General features: G+C 41.9%; 1 protein-coding gene across 2 annotated transcripts in view; it reads left to right on the forward strand.

Annotated features, from left to right (window-relative positions):
* The window catches only part of LOC148506069 (phospholipid scramblase 3-like), a 116,188-nt gene that overhangs the window by 75,648 nt on the left and 16,787 nt on the right, over window positions 1–23,753 (forward strand). For both annotated transcript variants that reach the window (XM_088447321.1, XM_088447323.1), the window contains exons 2-4: window positions 13,425–13,478; window positions 19,002–19,029; window positions 21,556–21,740. In XM_088447321.1, the coding sequence (XP_088303447.1) occupies window positions 13,431–13,478; window positions 19,002–19,029; window positions 21,556–21,740 (261 nt within the window). In that variant the 5' untranslated portion in view covers window positions 13,425–13,430. The remainder of the gene's footprint in view (window positions 1–13,424; window positions 13,479–19,001; window positions 19,030–21,555; window positions 21,741–23,753) is intronic.

Below are 23,753 nucleotides of genomic sequence, written 5' to 3' on the forward strand. Positions count from 1 at the left end.
TATATGACATGGTGTAGTAATATATGTACTGGGCTGTGTGTGTATATATGACATGGTGTAGTAGTGTATGTACTGGGCTGTGTGTGTGTATATATGACATGGTGTAGTAGTGTATGTACTGGGCTGTGTGTATATATATGACATGGTGTAGTAGTGTCTGTACTGGGCTGTGTGTGTATATATGACATGGTGTAGTAGTGTCTATACTGGGCTGTGTGTATATATATGACATGGTGTAGTAGTGTATATACTGGGCTGTGTATATATATGACATGGTGTAGTAATGTATGTACTGGGCTGTGTGTGTGTATATATGACATGGTGTAGTAGTGTATGTACTGGGCTGTGTGTGTGTATATATGACATGGTGTAGTAGTGTATGTACTGGGCTGTGTGTGTGTATATATGACATGGTGTAGTAGTGTCTATACTGGGCTGTGTGTATATATATGACATGGTGTAGTAGTGTCTATACTGGGCTGTGTATATATATGACATGGTGTAGTAATGTATGTACTGGGCTGTGTGTGTGTATATATGACATGGTGTAGTAATGTATGTACTGGGCTGTGTGTGTGTATATATGACATGGTGTAGTAGTGTATGTACTGGGCTGTGTGTGTATATATGACATGGTGTAGTAATGTATGTACTGGGCTGTGTGTGTGTATATATATGACATGGTGTAGTAGTGTATGTACTGGGCTGTGTGTGTATATATGACATGGTGTAGTAGTGTATGTACTGGGCTGTGTGTGTATATATGACATGGTGTAGTAGTGTATGTACTGGGCTGTGTGTGAGTATATATGACATGGTGTAGTAGTGTATGTACTGGGCTGTGTATATATATGACATGGTGTAGTAGTGTCTGTACTGGGCTGTGTGTGTATATATGACATGGTGTAGTAATGTATGTACTGGGCTGTGTGTGTGTATATATGACATGGTGTAGTAGTGTATGTACTGGGCTGTTTGTGTGTATATATGACATGGTGTAGTAGTGTATGTACTGGGCTGTGTGTGTATATATGACATGGTGTAGTAGTGTCTGTACTGGGCTGTGTGTGTATATATGACATGGTGTAGTAGTGTATGTACTGGGCTGTGTGTGTATATATGACATGGTGTAGTAGTGTATGTACTGGGCTGTGTGTGTGTATATATGACATGGTGTAGTAGTGTATGTACTGGGCTGTGTGTGTGTATATATGACATGGTGTAGTAGTGTATGTACTGGGCTGTGTGTGTGTATATGACATGGTGTAGTAGTGTATGTACTGGGCTGTGTGTGTATATATGACATGGTGTAGTAGTGTCTGTACTGGGATGTGTGTGTATATATGACATGGTGTAGTAGTGTATGTACTGGGCTGTGTGTGTGTGTATATATGACATGGTGTAGTAGTGTCTGTACTGGGCTGTGTGTGTATATATGACATGGTGTAGTAGTGTATGTACTGGGCTGTGTGTGTATATATGACATGGTGTAGTAGTGTATGTACTGGGCTGTGTGTGTGTGTATATATGACATGGTGTAGTAGTGTCTGTACTGGGCTGTGTGTGTATATATGACATGGTGTAGTAGTGTATGTACTGGGATGTGTGTGTATATATCACATGGTGTAGTAGTGTATGTACTGGGCTGTGTGTGTGTATATATGACTTGGTGTAGTAGTGTATGTACTGGGATGTGTGTGTATATGACATGGTGTAGTAGTGTATGTACTGGGATGTGTGTGTATATATGACATGGTGGAGTTGTGTATGTACTGGGCTGTGTGTATATATGACATGGTGTAGTAGTGTATGTACTGAGCTCTGTGTGTGTATATATGACATGGTGTAGTAGTGTATGTACTGGGCTGTGTGTATATATGACATGGTGTAGTAGTGTATGTACTGGGCTGTGTGTGTGTATATATGACATGGTGTAGTAGTGTATGTACTGGGATGTGTGTGTATATATGACATGGTGGAGTAGTGTATGTACTGGGCTGTGTGTGTGTATATATGACATGGTGTAGTAGTGTCTGTACTGGGCTGTGTGTGTATATATGACATGGTGTAGTAGTGTATGTACTGGGATGTGTGTGTATATATGACATGGTGTAGTAGTGTATGTACTGGGCTGTCTGTGTGTACATATGACATGGTGTAGTAGTGTATGTACTGGGCTGTCTGTGTGTATATATGACATGGTGTAGTAGTGTCTGTACTGGGCTGTGTGTGTGTATATATGACATGGTGTAGTATTCTATGTACTGGGCTGTGTGTGTGTGTATATATGACATGGTGTAGTAGTGTATGTACTGGGCTATGTATATATATGGCATGGTGTAGTAGTTTATGTACTGGGCTGTGTGTGTATATATGACATGATGTAGTATTCTATGTACTGGGCTGTGTGTGTATATAAGACATGATGTAGTATTCTATGTACTGGGCTGTGTGTGTGTATATATGACATGGTGTAGTAGTGTATGTACTGGGCTATGTATATATATGGCATGGTGTAGTAGTTTATGTACTGGGCTGTGTGTGTATATATGACATGGTGTAGTAGTGTATGTACTGGGCTGTGTGTGTGTATATATGACATGGTGTAGTAGTGTCTGTACTGGGCTGTGTGTGTGTATATATGACATGGTGTAGTAGTGTATGTACTGGGCTGTGTGTATGTGTATATATGACATGGTGTAGTAGTGTATGTACTGGGCTGTGTGTGTGTATATATGACATGGTGTAGAAGTGTATGTACTGGGCTGTGTGTGTGTGTATATGACATGGTGTAGTAGTGTATGTACTGGGCTGTGTGTATATATATGACATGGTGTAGTAGTGTCTGTACTGGGCTGTGTGTGTGTATATATGACATGGTGTAGTAGTGTCTGTACTGGGTTGTGTGTGTATATATGACATGGTGTAGTAGTGTATGTACTGGGCTGTGTGTATATATGACATGGTGTAGTAGTGTCTGTACTGGGCTGTGTTTGTGTATATATGACATGGTGTAGTAGTGTCTGTAGTGGGCTGTGTGTGTGTGTATATATGACATGGTGTAGTAGTGTATGTACTGGGCTGTGTGTGTATATATGACATGGTGTAGTAGTGTATGTACTGGGCTGTGTGTGTATATATGACATGGTGTAGTAGTGTATGTACTGGGCTGTGTGTGTATATATGACATGGTGTAGTATTGTATGTACTGGGCTATGTGTGTATATATGACATGGTGTAGTAGTGTATGTACTGGGCTGTGTGTGTATATATGACATGATGTAGTAGTGTATGTACTAGGCTGTGTGTATATATGACATGGTGTAGTAGTGTCTGTACTGGGCTGTGTGTGTGTATATGACATGGTGTAGTAGTGTATGTACTGGGCTGTGTGTGTATATATGACATGGTGTAGAAGTGTATGTACTGGGCTGTGTGTGTATATATGACATGGTGTAGTAGTGTATGTACTGGGCTGTGTGTGTGTATATATGACATGGTGTAGTAGTGTATGTACTGGGCTGTGTGTGTTTATATGACATCGTGTAGTAGTGTCTGTACTGGGCTGTGTGTGTATATATGACATGGTGTAGTAGTGTATGTACTGGGCTGTGTGTGTGTATATATGACATGGTGTAGTAGTGTATGTACTGGGCTGTGTGTGTATATATGACATGGTGTAGTAGTGTATGTACTGGGCTGTGTGTTTGTATATATGACATGGTGTAGAAGTGGATGTACTGGGCTGTGTGTGTGTATATATGACATGGTGTAGTAGTGTATGTACTGGGCTGTGTGTATATATATGACATGGTGTAGTAGTGTATGTACTGGGCTGTGTGTGTGTATATATGACATGGTGTAGTAGTGTATATACGGGGCTGTGTGTGTATATAAATGACATGGTGTAGTAGTGTATGTACGGGGCTGTGTGTGTGTATATATGACATGGTGTAGTAGTGTATGTACTGGGCTGTCTGTGTGTATATATGACATGGTGTAGTAGTGGATGTACTGGGCTGTGTGTATATATGAGATGGTGTAGTAGTGTATGTACTGGGCTGTGTGTGTATATATGACATGGTGTAGTAGTGTATGTACTGAGCTGTGTGTGTATATATGACATGGTGTAGTAGTGTCTATACTGGGCTGTGTGTGTGTATATATGACATGGTGTAGTAGTGTATGTACTGGGCTGTGTGTGTATATATGACATGGTGTAGTAGTGTCTGTACTGGGCTGTGTGTGTATATATGAATGGTGTAGTAGTGTATGTACTGGGCTGTGTGTGTATATATGACATGGTGTAGTAGTGTATGTACTGGGCTGTGTGTGTGTATATATGACATGGTGTAGTAGTGTCTGTACTGGGCTGTGTGTGTATATATGACATGGTGTAGTAGTGTCTGTACTGGGCTGTGTGTGTGTATATGACATGGTGTAGTAGTGTATGTACTGGGCTGTGTGTGTATATATGACATGGTGTAGTAGTGTATGTACTGGGCTGTGTGTATATATGACATGGTGTAGTAGTGTATGTACTGGGCTGTGTGTGTGTATATATGACATGGTGTAGTAGTGTATGTACTGGGCTGTGTGTATATATATGACATGGTGTAGTAGTGTATGTACTGGGCTGTGTGTGTGTATATATGACATGGTGTAGTAGTGTCTGTACTGGGCTGTGTGTGTATATGACATGGTGTAGTAGTGTATGTACTGGGCAGTGTGTGTATATGACATGGTGTAGTAGTGTCTGTACTGGGCTGTGTGTGTATATAGGACATGGTGTAGTAGTGTATGTACTGGGCTGTGTGTGTATATAGGACATGGTGTAGTAGTGTCTGTACTGGGCTGTGTGTGTATATATGACATGGTGTAGTAGTGTATGTACTGGGCTGTGTGTGTGTATATATGACATGGTGTAGTAGTGTATGTACTGGGCTGTGTGTGTGTATATATGACATGGTGTAGTAGTGTATGTACTGAGCTGTGTGTGTATATATGACATGGTGTAGTAGTGTCTGTACTGGGCTGTGTGTATATATGACATGGTGTAGTAGTGTATGTTCTGCGCTGTGTGTGTATATATAACATGGTGTAGTAGTGTATGTACTGGGCTGTGTGTGTATATATGGCATGGTGTAGTAGTGTATATATGGGCTGTGAGTGTATATATGACATGGTGTAGTAGTGTATGTACTGGGCTGTGTGTGTATATATGACATGGTGTAGTAGTGTCTTTACTGGGCTGTGTGTGTATATATGACATGGTGTAGTAGTGTATGTACTGGGCTGTGTGTGTGTATATATGACATGGTGTAGTAGTGTATGTACTGGGCTGTGTGTGTATATATGACATGGTGTAGTAGTGTATGTACTGGGCTGTGTGTGTATATATGGCATGGTGTAGTAGTGTATGTACTGGGCTGTGTGTGTATATATGACATGGTGTAGTAGTGTCTGTACTGGGCTGTGTGTGTGTATATATGACATGGTGTAGTAGTGTATGTACTGGGCTGTGTGTGTGTGTATATATGACATGGTGTAGTAGTGTCTGTACTGGGCTGTGTGTGTATATATGACATGGTGTAGTAGTGTATGTACTGGGATGTGTGTGTATATATCACATGGTGTAGTAGTGTATGTACTGGGCTGTGTGTGTGTATATATGACTTGGTGTAGTAGTGTATGTACTGGGATGTGTGTGTATATGACATGGTGTAGTAGTGTATGTACTGGGATGTGTGTGTATATATGACATGGTGGAGTAGTGTATGTACTGGGCTGTGTGTATATATGACATGGTGTAGTAGTGTATGTACTGAGCTCTGTGTGTGTATATATGACATGGTGTAGTAGTGTATGTACTGGGCTGTGTGTATATATGACATGGTGTAGTAGTGTATGTACTGGGCTGTGTGTGTGTATATATGACATGGTGTAGTAGTGTATGTACTGGGATGTGTGTGTATATATGACATGGTGGAGTAGTGTATGTACTGGGCTGTGTGTGTGTATATATGACATGGTGTAGTAGTGTCTGTACTGGGCTGTGTGTGTATATATGACATGGTGTAGTAGTGTATGTACTGGGATGTGTGTGTATATATGACATGGTGTAGTAGTGTATGTACTGGGCTGTCTGTGTGTACATATGACATGGTGTAGTAGTGTATGTACTGGGCTGTCTGTGTGTATATATGACATGGTGTAGTAGTGTCTGTACTGGGCTGTGTGTGTGTATATATGACATGGTGTAGTATTCTATGTACTGGGCTGTGTGTGTGTGTATATATGACATGGTGTAGTAGTGTATGTACTGGGCTATGTATATATATGGCATGGTGTAGTAGTTTATGTACTGGGCTGTGTGTGTATATATGACATGATGTAGTATTCTATGTACTGGGCTGTGTGTGTATATAAGACATGATGTAGTATTCTATGTACTGGGCTGTGTGTGTGTATATATGACATGGTGTAGTAGTGTATGTACTGGGCTATGTATATATATGGCATGGTGTAGTAGTTTATGTACTGGGCTGTGTGTGTATATATGACATGGTGTAGTAGTGTATGTACTGGGCTGTGTGTGTGTATATATGACATGGTGTAGTAGTGTCTGTACTGGGCTGTGTGTGTGTATATATGACATGGTGTAGTAGTGTATGTACTGGGCTGTGTGTATGTGTATATATGACATGGTGTAGTAGTGTATGTACTGGGCTGTGTGTGTGTATATATGACATGGTGTAGAAGTGTATGTACTGGGCTGTGTGTGTGTGTATATGACATGGTGTAGTAGTGTATGTACTGGGCTGTGTGTATATATATGACATGGTGTAGTAGTGTCTGTACTGGGCTGTGTGTGTGTATATATGACATGGTGTAGTAGTGTCTGTACTGGGTTGTGTGTGTATATATGACATGGTGTAGTAGTGTATGTACTGGGCTGTGTGTATATATGACATGGTGTAGTAGTGTCTGTACTGGGCTGTGTTTGTGTATATATGACATGGTGTAGTAGTGTCTGTAGTGGGCTGTGTGTGTGTGTATATATGACATGGTGTAGTAGTGTATGTACTGGGCTGTGTGTGTATATATGACATGGTGTAGTAGTGTATGTACTGGGCTGTGTGTGTATATATGACATGGTGTAGTAGTGTATGTACTGGGCTGTGTGTGTATATATGACATGGTGTAGTAGTGTATGTACTGGGCTATGTGTGTATATATGACATGGTGTAGTAGTGTATGTACTGGGCTGTGTGTGTATATATGACATGATGTAGTAGTGTATGTACTAGGCTGTGTGTATATATGACATGGTGTAGTAGTGTCTGTACTGGGCTGTGTGTGTGTATATGACATGGTGTAGTAGTGTATGTACTGGGCTGTGTGTGTATATATGACATGGTGTAGAAGTGTATGTACTGGGCTGTGTGTGTATATATGACATGGTGTAGTAGTGTATGTACTGGGCTGTGTGTGTGTATATATGACATGGTGTAGTAGTGTATGTACTGGGCTGTGTGTGTTTATATGACATCGTGTAGTAGTGTCTGTACTGGGCTGTGTGTGTATATATGACATGGTGTAGTAGTGTATGTACTGGGCTGTGTGTGTGTATATATGACATGGTGTAGTAGTGTATGTACTGGGCTGTGTGTGTATATATGACATGGTGTAGTAGTGTATGTACTGGGCTGTGTGTTTGTATATATGACATGGTGTAGAAGTGGATGTACTGGGCTGTGTGTGTGTATATATGACATGGTGTAGTAGTGTATGTACTGGGCTGTGTGTATATATATGACATGGTGTAGTAGTGTATGTACTGGGCTGTGTGTGTGTATATATGACATGGTGTAGTAGTGTATGTACGGGGCTGTGTGTGTATATAAATGACATGGTGTAGTAGTGTATGTACGGGGCTGTGTGTGTGTATATATGACATGGTGTAGTAGTGTATGTACTGGGCTGTCTGTGTGTATATATGACATGGTGTAGTAGTGGATGTACTGGGCTGTGTGTATATATGAGATGGTGTAGTAGTGTATGTACTGGGCTGTGTGTGTATATATGACATGGTGTAGTAGTGTATGTACTGAGCTGTGTGTGTATATATGACATGGTGTAGTAGTGTCTATACTGGGCTGTGTGTGTGTATATATGACATGGTGTAGTAGTGTATGTACTGGGCTGTGTGTGTATATATGACATGGTGTAGTAGTGTCTGTACTGGGCTGTGTGTGTATATATGAATGGTGTAGTAGTGTATGTACTGGGCTGTGTGTGTATATATGACATGGTGTAGTAGTGTATGTACTGGGCTGTGTGTGTGTATATATGACATGGTGTAGTAGTGTCTGTACTGGGCTGTGTGTGTATATATGACATGGTGTAGTAGTGTCTGTACTGGGCTGTGTGTGTGTATATGACATGGTGTAGTAGTGTATGTACTGGGCTGTGTGTGTATATATGACATGGTGTAGTAGTGTATGTACTGGGCTGTGTGTATATATGACATGGTGTAGTAGTGTATGTACTGGGCTGTGTGTGTGTATATATGACATGGTGTAGTAGTGTATGTACTGGGCTGTGTGTATATATATGACATGGTGTAGTAGTGTATGTACTGGGCTGTGTGTGTGTATATATGACATGGTGTAGTAGTGTCTGTACTGGGCTGTGTGTGTATATGACATGGTGTAGTAGTGTATGTACTGGGCAGTGTGTGTATATGACATGGTGTAGTAGTGTCTGTACTGGGCTGTGTGTGTATATAGGACATGGTGTAGTAGTGTATGTACTGGGCTGTGTGTGTATATAGGACATGGTGTAGTAGTGTCTGTACTGGGCTGTGTGTGTATATATGACATGGTGTAGTAGTGTATGTACTGGGCTGTGTGTGTGTATATATGACATGGTGTAGTAGTGTATGTACTGGGCTGTGTGTGTGTATATATGACATGGTGTAGTAGTGTATGTACTGAGCTGTGTGTGTATATATGACATGGTGTAGTAGTGTCTGTACTGGGCTGTGTGTGTATATATGACATGGTGTAGTAGTGTCTGTACTGGGCTGTGTGTGTGTATATGACATGGTGTAGTAGTGTCTGTACTGGGCTGTGTGTGTGTATATATGACATGGTGTAGTAGTGTATGTACTGAGCTGTGTGTGTATATATGACATGGTGTAGTAGTGTATGTACTGGGCTGTGTGTGTATATATATGACATGGTGTAGTAGTGTATGTACTGAGCTGTGTGTATATATATGACATGGTGTAGTAGTGTATGTAATGGGTTGTGTGTGTATATATGACATGGTGTAGTAGTGTATGTACTGGGCTGTGTGTGTGTATATATGACATGGTGTAGTAGTGTCTGTACTGGGCTGTGTGTGTGTATATATGACTTGGTGTAGTAGTGTATGTACTGGACTGTGTGTATATATGACACGGTGTAGTAGTGTATGTACTGGGCTGTGTGTGTGTGTATATGACATGGTGTAGTAGTGTATGTACTGGGCTGTGTGTGTATATATATGACATGGTGTAGTAGTGTATATACTTGGCTGTGTGTATATATGACATGGTGTAGTAGTGTATGTTCTGCGCTGTGTGTGTATATATAACATGGTGTAGTAGTGTATGTACTGGGCTGTGTGTGTATATATGGCATGGTGTAGTAGTGTATATATGGGCTGTGAGTGTATATATGACATGGTGTAGTAGTGTATGTACTGGGCTGTGTGTGTATATATGACATGGTGTAGTAGTGTCTTTACTGGGCTGTGTGTGTATATATGACATGGTGTAGTAGTGTATGTACTGGGCTGTGTGTGTGTATATATGACATGGTGTAGTAGTGTATGTACTGGGCTGTGTGTGTATATATGACATGGTGTAGTAGTGTATGTACTGGGCTGTGTGTGTATATATGGCATGGTGTAGTAGTGTATGTACTGGGCTGTGTGTGTATATATGACATGGTGTAGTAGTGTCTGTACTGGGCTGTGTGTGTGTATATATGACATGGTGTAGTAGTGTCTGTACTAGGCTGTGTGTATATATGACATGGTGTAGTAGTGTATGTACTGGGCTGTGTGTGTGTATATATAACATGGTGTAGTAGTGTATGTACTGGGCTGTGTGTGTATATATGACATGGTGTAGTAGTGGATGTACTGTGTTGTGTGTATATATGACATGGTGTAGTAGTGTATGTACTGGGCTGTGTGTGTATATATGGCATGGTGTAGTAGTGTCTGTACTGGGCTGTGTGTGTGTGTATATATGACATGGTGTAGTAGTGTCTGTACTGGGCTGTGTGTGTATATGACATGGTGTAGTAGTGTATGCACTGGGCTGTGTGTGTATATATGACATGGTGTAGTAGTGTCAGTACTGGGCTGTGTGTATATATGACATGGTGTAGTAGTGTATGTACTGGGCTGTGTGTGTATATATGACATGGTGTAGTAGTGTATGTACAGGGCTGTGTGTGTGTATATATGACATGGTGTAGTAGTGTATGTACTGGGCTGTGTGTGTATATATGACATGGTGTAGTAGTGTATGTACTGGGCTATGTATATATATGGCATGGTGTAGTAGTTTATGTACTGGGCTGTGTGTATATATGACATTATGTAGTAGTGTATGTACTGGGCTGTGTGTATATATATGACATGGTGTAGTAGTGTATGTACTGGGCTGTGTGTGTGTGTATATATGACATGGTGTAGTAGTGTCTGTACTGGGCTGTGTGTGTGTATATATGACATGGTGTAGTAGTGTCTGTACTGGGCTGTGTGTGTGTATATATGACATGGTGTAGTAGTGTATGTACTGGGCTGTGTGTGTGTGTATATATGACATGGTGTAGAAGTGTATGTACTGGGCTGTGTGTGTGTGTATATGACATGGTGTAGAAGTGTATGTACTGGGCTGTGTGTGTGTATATATGATATGGTGTAGTAGTGTATGTACTGGACTGTGTGTATATATGACATGGTGTAGTAGTGTATGTACTGGGCTGTGTGTATATATGATATGGTGTAGTAGTGTATGTACTGGGCTGTGTGTGTTTATATGACATCGTGTAGTAGTGTCTGTACTGGGCTGTGTGTGTATATATGACATGGTGTAGTAGTGTATGTACTGAGCTGTGTGTGTGTATATATGACATGGTGTAGTAGTGTATGTACTGGGCTGTGTGTGTATATATGACATGGTGTAGTAGTGTATGTACTGGGCTGTGTGTGTATATATGACATGGTGTAGTAGTGTCTGTACTGGGCTGTGTGTGTGTATATATGACATGGTGTAGTAGTGGGCTGTGTGTGTATATATGACATGGTGTAGTAGTGTATGTGCTGGGCTGTGTGTGTGTATATATGACATGGTGTAGTAGTGTATGTACTGGGCTGTGTGTGTATATATGACATGGTGTAGTAGTGTATGTACTGGGCTGTGTGTGTGTATATATGACATGGTGTAGTAGTGTATGTACTGGGCTGTGTGTGTGTATATGACATGGTGTAGTAGTGTATGTACTGGGCTGTGTGTGTATATATGACATGGTGTAGTAGTGTATGTACTGGGCTGTGTGTGTGTATATATGACATGGTGTAGTAGTGTATGTACTGGGCTGTGTGTGTGTATATATGACATGGTGTAGTAGTGTATGTACTGAGCTGTGTGTGTATATATGACATGGTGTAGTAGTGTCTGTACTGGGCTGTGTGTGTATATATGACATGGTGTAGTAGTGTCTGTACTGGGCTGTGTGTGTGTATATATGACATGGTGTGGTAGTGTATGTACTGGGCTGTGTGTGTAATATATGACATGGTGTAGTAGTGTATGTACTGGGCTGTGTGTGTGTATATATGACATGGTGTAGTAGTGTATGTACTGAGCTGTGTGTGTATATATGACATGGTGTAGTAGTGTATGTACTGGGCTGTGTGTGTATATATGACATGGTGTAGTAGTGTCTGTACTGGGCTGTGTGTGTGTATATGACATGGTGTAGTAGTGTATGTACTGGGCTGTGTGTGTGTATATGACATGGTGTAGTAGTGTATGTACTGGGCTGTGTGTGTGTATATGACATGGTGTAGTAGTGTATGTACTGGGCTGTGTGTGTATATATGACATGGTATAGTAGTGTATGTACTGGGCTGTGTGTGAGTATATATGACATGGTATAGTAGTGTATGTACTGGGCTGTGTGTATGTATATATGACATGGTGTAGTAGTGTATGTACTGGGCTGTGTGTGTATATATGACATGGTGTAGTAGTGTCTGTACTGGGCTGTGTGTGTATATATGACATGGTGTAGTAGTGTATGTACTGGGCTGTGTATGTGTATATATGACATGGTGTAGTAGTGTATGTACTGGGCAGTGTGTGTATATGACATGGTGTAGTAGTGTATGTACTGGGCTGTGTATGTATATATGACATGGTGTAGTAGTGTATGTACTGGGCTGTGTGTGTGTATATATGACATGGTGTAGTAGTGTATGTACTGGGCTGTGTGTATATATGACATGGTGTAGTAGTGTATGTACTGGGCTGTGTGTATATATGACATGGTGTAGTAGTGTATGTACTGGGCTGTGTGTGTATATATGACATGGTGTAGTAGTGTCTGTACTGGGCTGTGTGTGTATATATGACATGGTGTAGTAGTGTATGTATTGGGCTGTGTGTATATATGACATGGTGTAGTAGTGTATGTACTGGGCTCTGTGTGTATATATGACATGGTGTAGTAGTGTATGTACTGGGCGGTGTGTGTGTATATATGGCATGGTGTAGTAGTGTATGTACTGGGCTGTGTGTATATATGACATGGTGTAGTAGTGTATGTACTGGGCTGTGTGTGTGTATATATGACATGGTGTAGTAGTGTATGTACTGGGCTGTGTGTGTATATATGGCATGGTGTAGTAGTGTATGTACTGGGCGGTGTGTGTGTATATATGGCATGGTGTAGTAGTGTATGTACTGGGCTGCGTGTGTATATGGCATGGTGTAGTAGTGTATATACTGGGCTGTGTGTGTATATATGGCATGGTGTAGTAGTGTATGTACTGGGCGGTGTGTGTGTATATATGGCATGGTGTAGTAGTGTAAGTACTGGGCTGTGTGTGTAAATGGCATGGTGTAGTAGTGTATGTACTGGGCTGTGTGTGTGTATATGGCATGGTGTAGTAGTGTATGTACTGGGCTGTGTGTGTATATATGACATGGTGTAGTAGTGTATGTACTGGGCGGTGTGTGTGTATATATGGCATGGTGTAGCTGTGTATGTACTGGGCTGTGTGTGTATATATGGCATGGTGTAGCTGTATATGGTGAGCTATGATAACTCAGGAGATACTGTATCTATATTCTGCAGGTAACCATGGAGGGATTTCCAGTTATACCCCCAGGATTGGAGTATCTGTTGCAGGTGAGAAGCCCTCTCTGACAGCATAAGATATTGGAGAGATGTTCTGCAGATATCCAGTAATAGAGGGGTGTTTGGGGGCACAGCTGGCACACCTTCTCTGGGTAACATCGGGTGACTGGGCACTGTACATTATAACCACAGGTGGGTGGATAATGGATAATCGAGCAGCAGCATCTACAGTAAAGAGCCGCCAGGCAGCAATTCACAATATGTAGCAGAACATCTTCTATGCACACACGTGTAACACACAACGCATGGCACATATTACAGTATGATGCGAGGTGCCATGCCAAGCAGGGCGTGATGTCAGCGCTGGTTTTATAGTTAACAGTGGAAATAGTTGTGGTAATGATGGTGATAATAGGTCTGCCAGTGACTGTGTTGGTGATAATAGTGATAGTAATTATGCTGGGTAGTGCAGTAGGTGATAGTAGTGTAGATCAGTTTAGTGAAAGTGATAGTTGTGTATTTAATGAGGGTGTTAAGGTATCTACACAGTAGACGATATTTTGCTTGAGTTGCCCGATTTCTACGCAACGGGGCGACAAATCGTGCAAAATGGTGATGTAGATGATATGATGTTGATGATGGTTATATGATGGTGATGTTGGTGATATGATGGTGATGTGAGTGATATGATAGTGGTGTTGGTGATATGATGATGTTGGTGATATGATGGTGATGTTGGTGATATGATGGTGATGTTAGTGATTTGATGGTGATGGTGGTGTTGGTGATATGATGGTGGTGTTGGTGACATGATGGTGGTCTTGGTGAGATGATGGTTGTGTTGGTGATATTATGGTGGTGTTGGTGATATGATGGTTGTGCTGGTGATTTGATGGTGGTGTTGGTGATATGATGATGATGTTGGTGATATGATGGTGGTGTCGGTGTTATGATGGTGGTGTCGGTGATATGATGGTGGTGTTGGTGATATGATGGTGATGGTGGTGTTGTTGACATGATGTTGGTGTTGTTGACATGATGGTGGTGTTGGTGAGATGATGGTGATGTTGGTGAGATGATGGTAGTGCTGGTGATATGATGGTGGTGTTGGTGATATGATGGTGGTGTTGGTGAGATGATGATTGTGCTGGTGATATGATGGTGGTGTTGGTGGTATGATGGTGATGTTGGTGGTATGATGATGATGTTGGTGATATGATGGTTGTGTTGGTTATATGATGGTGATGTTGGTGATATAATGAGGATGGTGTTGGTGAGATGATGGTGATGTTGGTGAGATGATGTTTGTGTTGTAGTTATGATGGTGGTATGGGTAAGATGATGGGGGTGTGGGTGATATGATGGTGGTGTTGGTGAGATGATGGTGATGTTGATGATATGATGGTGGTGTTGATGATATGATGGTGATGTTAATTATATGATAGTGGTGTTGGTTATATGATGGTGGCATTGGTGAGATTATGATGTTGGTGATATTTTTGTGGTGTTGGTGAGATGATGGTGATGTTGGTGATATGATGATGATGTTGGGGATATGATAGTGGTGTTGGTGATATGATTGTGGTATTGGTGAGATGATGGTGATGTTGGTGAGATGATGGTGGTGTTGGTGAGATGATGGTGGTGTTGGTGAGATGATGATGATGTTGGTGTTATGATGTAGATGTTGGTGATATGATGATGATAATGATGATGGTGATATTGGTGATATGATGATGATGTTGGTTATATGATGGTGGTGTTGGTGATATGATGGTGGTGTTGGTGAGATGATGATATTGGTGATATGATGGTGGTTTTGGTGATATCATTGTGATGTTGGTGATATGATGACGATGTTGGTGATATGATGGTGGTGTTGGTGAAATGGTGATGATGTTGGTGATAAGATGGTGATGTTGTTGATACGATGATGATGTTGGTGATACGATGCTGATGTTGATGATACGATGATGATGTTGGTGATATGATGATGACGTTGGTGATATGATGTTGGTGTTGGAGTTATGATGGTGATGTTGGTGATATGATGGTTGTGTTGGTGATATGATGATGATGTTGGTTTTATGATGGTGATGTTGGTGATATGATGGTGGTGTTGGTGATATAATGGTGGTGTTGGTGATATGATGGTGGTGTTGGTGTTATGATGATGATGTTGGTGTTATGATGGTGATGTTGGTGATATGATAATGATGATGATGTTGGTGATATGATGATGATGATGTTGGTGTTATGATGATGATGTTGGTGTTATGATGGTGATGTTGGTGATATAATGATGATGTTGGTGATATGATGATGATGATGATGATGTTGGTGATATGATGATGATGATGTTGGTGATATGATGATGATGATGTTGGTGATATGATGGTGGTGTTGGTGATATGATGATGATGATGTTGGTGATTTGATGGTGGTGTTAGTGATGATGGTGGTGTTGGTGATATGATGGTGGTGTTGGCGAGATGATGGTGGTTTTGGTGGTATGATTGTGATGTTGTTGATATGATGACGATGTTGGTGATATGATGGTTGTGTTGGTGATATGATGATGATGTTGGTTTTATGATGGTGATGTTGGTGATATGATGGTGGTGTTGGTGATATGATGGTGGTGTTGGTGATATGATGGTGGTGTTGGTGTTATGATGATGATGTTGGTGTTATGATGGTGATGTTGGTGATATGATAATGATGATGATGTTGGTGATATGATGATGATGATGTTGGTGTTATGATGATGATGTTGGTGTTATGATGGTGATGTTGGTGATATGATGATGATGATGTTGGTGATATGATGATGATGATGTTGGTGATATGATGATGATGATGTTGGTGATATGATGATGATGATGTTGGTGATATGATGGTGGTGTTGGTGATATGATGATGATGATGTTGGTGATTTGATGGTGGTGTTAGTGATGATGGTGGTTTTGGTGATATGATGGTGGTGTTGGCGAGATGATGGTGGTTTTGGTGATATGATTGTGATGTTGTTGATATGATGACGATGTTGGTGATATGATGGTGGTGTTGGTGAAATGATGATGATGTTGGTGATAAGATGGTGATGTTGTTGATATGATGATGATGTTGGTGATACGATGCTGATGTTGATGATACGATGATGATGTTGGTGATATGATGATGACGTTGGTGATATGATGATGATGTTGGTGATATGATGATGATGTTGGTGATATGATGGTGGTGTTGGAGTTATGATGGTGATGTTGGTGATATGATGATGGTGTTGGTGATATGATGATGATGTTGGTTATATGATGGTGGTGTTGGTGATATGATGGTGGTGTTGGTGTTATGATGATGATGTTGGTGATATGATGATGATGTTGGTGATATGATGATGATGATGATGATGTTGGTGATATGATGATGATGATGATGATGATGATGATGATGATGATGATGATGATGATGATGATGATGATGATGATGATGTTGGTGATATGATGATGATGTTGGTGTTATGATGGAGATGTTGGTGATATGATGGTGATGTTGGTGATATGATGATGATGATGATGATGATGATGATGATGATGATGATGATGATGATGATGATGATGATGATGTTGGTGATATGATGATGATGTTGGTGTTATGATGGTGATGTTGGTGATATGATGATGATGTTGGTGATATGATGATGATGATGATGATGATGATGATGATGATGATGATGATGTTGGTGATATGATGATGATGATGTTGGTGATATGATGATGATGATGATGATGTTGGTGATATGATGATGATGTTGGTGATATGATGGTGGTGTTGGAGTTATGATGGTGATGTTGGTGATAAGATGGTGATGTTGTTGATATGATGATGATGATGATGATGATGATGATGTTGGTGATATGATGATGATGATGATGATGTTGGTGATATGATGGTGGTGTTGGTGATATGATGATGATGATGTTGGTGATATGATGGTGGTGTTAGTGATGATGGTGGTGTTGGTGATATGATGGTGGTGTTGGTGAGACGATGGTGGTTTTGGTGATATGATTGTGATGTAGTTGATATGATGACGATGTTGGTGATATGATGGTGGTGTTGGTGAAATGATGATGATGTTGGTGATAAGATGGTGATGTTGTTAATATGATGATGATGTTGGTGATACGATGCTGATGTTGATGATATGATGATGATGTTGATGATATGATGATGATGTTGGTGATATGATGATGATGTTGGTGTTATGATGGTGATGTTGGTGTTATGATGTTGATGTTGGTGATATGATGATGATGATGATATTGGTGATATGATGATGATGTTGGTGAAATGATGATGATGATGATGATGTTGGTGATATGATGATGATGATGATGATGATGATGATGATGATGATGATGATGATGATGATGATGATGATGATGATGATGTTGGTGATATGATGATGATGTTGGTGTTATGATGGTGATGTTGGTGATATGATGATGATGTTGGTGATATGATGATGATGATGATGATGATGATGATGATGATGATGATGATGATGATGATGATGATGTTGGTGATATGATGATGATGATGTTGGTGATATGATGATGATGATGTTGGTGATATGATGGTGGTGTTGGTGATATGATGATGATGATGATGTTGGTTTTATGATGGTGGTGTTAGTGATGATGGTGGTGTTGGTGATATGATTGTGGTGTTGGTGAGATGATGGTGGTTTTGGTGATATGATTGTGATGTTGTTGATATGATGACGATGTTGGTGATATGATGGTGGTGTTGGTGAAATGATGATGATGTTGGTGATAAGATGGTGATGTTGTTGATATGATGATGATGTTGGTGATACGATGCTGATGTTGATGATACGATGATGATGTTGGTGATATGATGATGACGTTGGTGATATGATGATGATGTTGGTGATATGATGATGGTGTTGGTGATATGATGGTGGTGTTGGAGTTATGATGGTGATGATGGTGGTGTTGGTGATATGATGATGATGTTGGTTGTATGATGGTGATGTTGGTGATATGATGGTGGTGTTGGTGATATGATGGTGGTGTTGGTGTTATGATGATGATGTTGGTGTTATGATGGTGATGTTGGTGATATGATGATGATGTTGGTGATATGATGATGATGATGATGGTGATGATGATGATGATGATGATGATGATGATGATGATGATGATGATGTTGGTGATATGATGATGATGTTGGTGTTATGATGGAGATGTTGGTGATATGATGATGATGTTGGTGATATGATGATGATGATGATGATGATGATGATGATGATGATGATGATGATGTTGGTGATATGATGATGATGATGTTGGTGATATGATGGTGGTGTTGGTGATATGATGATGATGTTGGTGATATGATGGTGGTGTTGGTGATATGATGGTGATGGTGATATGATGGTGGTGTTGGTGATATGATGGTGGTGTTGGTGATATGATGGTGGTGTTGGTGATATGATGGTGATGTTGTTGATACGATTTTTAACTTTGCTCCTTTGTCTTACAGGTCAGCCAGTTTCACGTCAATCAGACTCGTAAGTTATTTCATTTTATTTTAATAAAAGCTCAAAGCAGGTGAATATAAATATACGCTACCGTTCAAAAGTTTGGGGTCACCCAGACAATTTTGTGTTTTACATGAAAACTGACTTTTATTTATCAAATGAGTTGCAAAATGAATAGAATATATAGTCAGGACATTGGCAAGGTTAGAAATAATAACCTCCCCCATGCTGGACAGATGGCGTCAGGAACTCTTCCAGCATATTTTCACTTGTTCTGCGTCTCACAAATGTTCTTCTGTGTGATCCAAACACCTCAAACCTCGATTCGTCTGTCCATAACACTTTTTTTCCAATCTTCCTCTGTCCAATGTCTGTTCTTTTGCCCATATTAATCTGTTCCTTTTATTGGCCAGTCTCAGATATGGCTTTTTCTTTGCCACTCTGCCTAGAAGGACAGCATCCCGGAGTCGCCTCTTCACTGTAGACATTGACACTGGCGTTTTGCGGGTACCATTTACTGAAGCTGCCAGTTGAGAACTTGTGAGGCATCTATTTCTCAAACTAGAGACTCTAATGTACTTGTCTTCTTGCGCAGTTGTGCACCGGGGCCTCCCACTTCTCTTTCTACTCTGGTTAGAGCCTGTTTCTGCTGTTCTCTGAAGGAAGCAATACACACCGTTGTAGGAAATGTTCAGTTTCTTGGCAATCTCTCGCATGGAATAGCCTTCATGTCTAAGAACAAGAATAGACTGTTGAGTTTCACATGAAAGTTCTCTTTTTCTGACCATTTGGAGAGTATAATCAAACCCACAAATGTGATGCTCCAGATACTCAACTAGCTCAAAGGAAGGCCAGTGTTATAGCTTCTCTAACGAGCAAACCCGTTTTCAGCTGTGCTAACATAATTGCAAAGGGTTATCTAATCATCCATTAGTCTTCTAACGTGCTTAGCAAACACAATGAGCCATATTCAATATGGGAACGAAAAGTCTGTGCTGGACTTTTCGCTCCACATCGGAGCTTTTCTGGGGATAAAGTATCGGGTGCGTGCCTGGTTTATCCCAGTATTCAATTTAAAAGGAGGTAAACAGGGACCCGGCAAATTTGGATCTACGAAAAAAAAATAGGAATTTTCTGGAAATGTGCCTGAGACTCCCCTAAAGATGTACAGACACGGGGGATCACTATGGGTACCCCCATTTTTGCCTGCTGAAGGAAATCGGGGTTTGTAATAGCCGCGGCAGGTGCATTTTTGTGGCTATGAAGAAGTGGTGAAGAATAGCACTTAGATTTTTTTGGGGAGAAAAATAACTATTCCTATCAAATTTGGGGTACATGAAAATGGGGGTAAAGCATATTTTTAAGTCCCTAAAGTGCATTTTGAAAATTCTTCAAAAGTGCACCTGCCGCTACCACCTGCATTCTTTTAAACACCTGCCGCATACTTGGTGAGCCCCCCTGAATTAATTTTGTAATTTAAAAACGTGTTCCCCATTTTTTTTTTTTAACCCCAAACTTAAAATAATTTTTTTTGGGGTGTCCCTATTTTTTTTTAAAGTTTTTTTTTACACAGGTCATTTCTAGGGGCCAATCCCAGGGGTGCAGGCTATTTTTTGTAAGCCTACACCACTAAACCCCAATTCTGCACTTTTTTCGCCATGTAAAACATGGTGAAAACTTATCCCCGTTTTTTTTTATCAAAGCTCTTTCGAACCGGCGAAAAGTCTTTGAAATTGAATACGGGGATAGTGCAAACAGGCGAAAATTATGTCATCGGCGATAATTTATCGCCGATTTCGACTTTTCACAGCCTAATTGAATACCCCCCAATGTACCATTAGAACACTGGAGGTTGCTGGAAAAGGGCCTCTATACACCTATGTAGATATTCCTTTAAAAACCAGACGTTTGCAGCTAGTATAGTCACTTACCACAGTAACAATGTATAGAGTGTGTTTCTGATTAAATTAATGTTATCTTCATTGAAAAAACAGTGATTTTCTTTCAAAAATAAGGACTTTTCTAAGTGACCCCAAACTTTTGAACGGTCGTCTATATAGGACCAAGGACCAAAAACAATAATCACACACATTTCCCAATACATAATATTGGGAGCTGAGATCACATAAATCACTTGTACAATCCAATATCCAACAAAAAATATGTGGAACAAAGAGACCAGCTCATCACTAGTCTGTTGCAAAAATCTTAATATTCACATAATTAAAGTGCTATTCACATCTAGCAGCATATAAAGAGCTTAATACATGTAACAAGCATGATACTTATTGACATTTTCTGCTTCCATATAAATCTTAGTGAATGGCGCGACGGCCGTTTCGTCAGACCAGCGCTTATTTCTCTCTGTCCGTCCTTAGCCTGAGGGTGAAGGATTTCGGTGGATAATATTTGGGGTAAATCCCCCTCTATGTGTTACGTCGCTGTATCTATAATGACCCAGAAAATTCCCCTTTCTGATATCTCTCTGCTGCCCGTTCCCGGAGAGCCCGGGGCCCAGTCTGCGCCATTACCACATAACCTGCGCTGTCGTTCCAGGGAGCAGCATGTTCCAGACGTACAGTACCTACGACCTGCTGAGCCCTGACGGGCTGCTCGTGTACCAAGGGATCGAGGAACGGGAATGCTGTGGCCCCCGGATGGATGTCAGGATCCGGAACACCCAGGGTTACAACGTCTTTAACCTTCTCCTGCCTGCCAACTACTGCAGCTGGGACAACACAGTAAGATATGGATGTAAAGAGATAAATCCTCGGCCGCTAGGAGCAGAGAGACACAAAGCTTGTCCCTGTAGGACTAGTGATATAGCGCTATATAAATATAATGGCCTCAGGTGGGTAATATGTGGCTCATGGCTGCTGTGTCAGTACCACAACCCACTTCACATCCTACAACACCGGCAGCGGGTAGCGAGCTTTCATATCCTTCCTGCCGTCACCCTACAAAGCCCCTTTTCAGTGCGCCAGGTCCCGTGAGACACTGCTGGCGCCGGGCATCTTTTTTGCCGACACTGCGCATATGACTAGGACGCACCAGCAGACTGTGCTGACTACTGTGATATGTGACACCTGTATAGCTGTGTGCGACATTAGCACAGTAATAAGTAATCAGCCTCTATGTAATTATGTGTGTGATTTATTATAAGACCTCCCACTATCACTCGCACCTTCCTGACAATGCCCACCGTGGCTGGGTCCGCTCCCCCATGTGCTTAATGGCGGCCGCAGCACTAAAGGTGTTACCTGTTATAGCGCTCGGCTCTCATTGTGTTACCGGCGCTAGGTGCCTGGTGTGTAACAATGTATGTAGATATGAGTGATCTGCTCTGGCCCGGGCTCCGGTGGCTTCAGCAATGAGGGATGTTACCAGGTGAAAGGTACAAATGCAGCCAGGACTTGGTCCCAGGCTGCAGGGCGGCAAAGCTCCTGGCGTTCCAGGGTGGCAGGAAGTTGCTGCACCTGGGACTGGTGCCCCGGACTGCCGGGCTGAGTGCCACACGAAGGGGGACCAGGCTGGCCAGGTCCTTGTGTGGTACAAGGGAGAGAACCCCTGTGCACGAGGGGGGGCGGACTGAAGTGGCTGCATGCTGGGGGTCAGCGTCTGTACCCCAGAGTGGCAAGGGGGGGCCAGGTCTGTGCAGTAGGGGGTAAAAGATCCAACCTAAGGCTGAGTGTTGTGCGCTGGTGACTGGGAGCTTATTGCCCGATTCAGATCCGTTCGCAAGGCTGCGTTCACATTTAGTCGTATGCATCGCCGTGGCATACGATCGCGAAGCCAGTACACAGACGGTCCACAAATATGAGTGACAGGACGCGCCATTTGTGGGTGGTGACAGGGGGGGGTCGAAGGAAACGGGGGTGTGGTGGTGCGAACGTGTCTGTGTATCTGAACGCCGTTTCTGGGGCATACATAATTAAGTGGCAGTGTCAGCTACACATCACATGGCTGTATTACGCACAGCTGCACTCGCATTGCTTGCAGTGGGGTCTGATGGCGTCCGATGTTACCGATTGTCTTATACACTTCCTGGAGATGACGAACGTGTCTGTGCATCTGAACGCCGTTTCTGGGGCATACATAATTAAGTGGCAGTGTCAGCTACACATCACATGGCTGTATTACGCACAGCTGCACTCGCATTGCTTGCAGTGGGGTCTGATGGCGTCCGATGTTACCGATTGTCTTATACACTTCCTGGAGATGACGCATGTTGCTAAGGGATGGTGGGCATCTTATGTCAGGCTGGTGGGCATCTAATTTCATACCGTGATCGCACGGTAAGGCACAGTGGGCGTGCTAATGTTTTGCTTGCGATTCCTGGATTTGTATACTCTGAATTTGGACGGCTGCGTGCGAACAGGTCTGAATCAGGCCCTTAGCTCCCAGCACTGTGTAACAAATCCCAGCGCTGAGCACTGGGATCAGTAAATAAAAACAGGTGTAAAATAAGTGAAATGTATAAAATGGTTGAACATGTCTGTGCAGCACTGAGCTGGCCATGCAGGTCCTGAGCTGCAGTGCTGCTGTGGGTAGAGCCTGATGCTGGGCACACAGGTCCTGAGCTGCAGTGCTGCTGTGGGTAAAGCCTGATGCTGGGCACACAAGTCCTGAGCTGCAGTGCTGCTGTGGGTAAAGCCTGATGCTGGGCACACAGGTCCCGAGCTGCAGTGCTGCTGTGGGTAGAGCCTGATGCTGGGCACACAGGTCCCGAGCTGCAGTGCTGCTGTGGGTAGAGC

The sequence above is a fragment of the Taudactylus pleione genome, unplaced genomic scaffold (genome assembly GCF_031769625.1).
Source record: "Taudactylus pleione unplaced genomic scaffold, aTauple2 ptg000429l, whole genome shotgun sequence".
Classification (NCBI taxonomy): domain Eukaryota; kingdom Metazoa; phylum Chordata; class Amphibia; order Anura; family Myobatrachidae; genus Taudactylus; species Taudactylus pleione.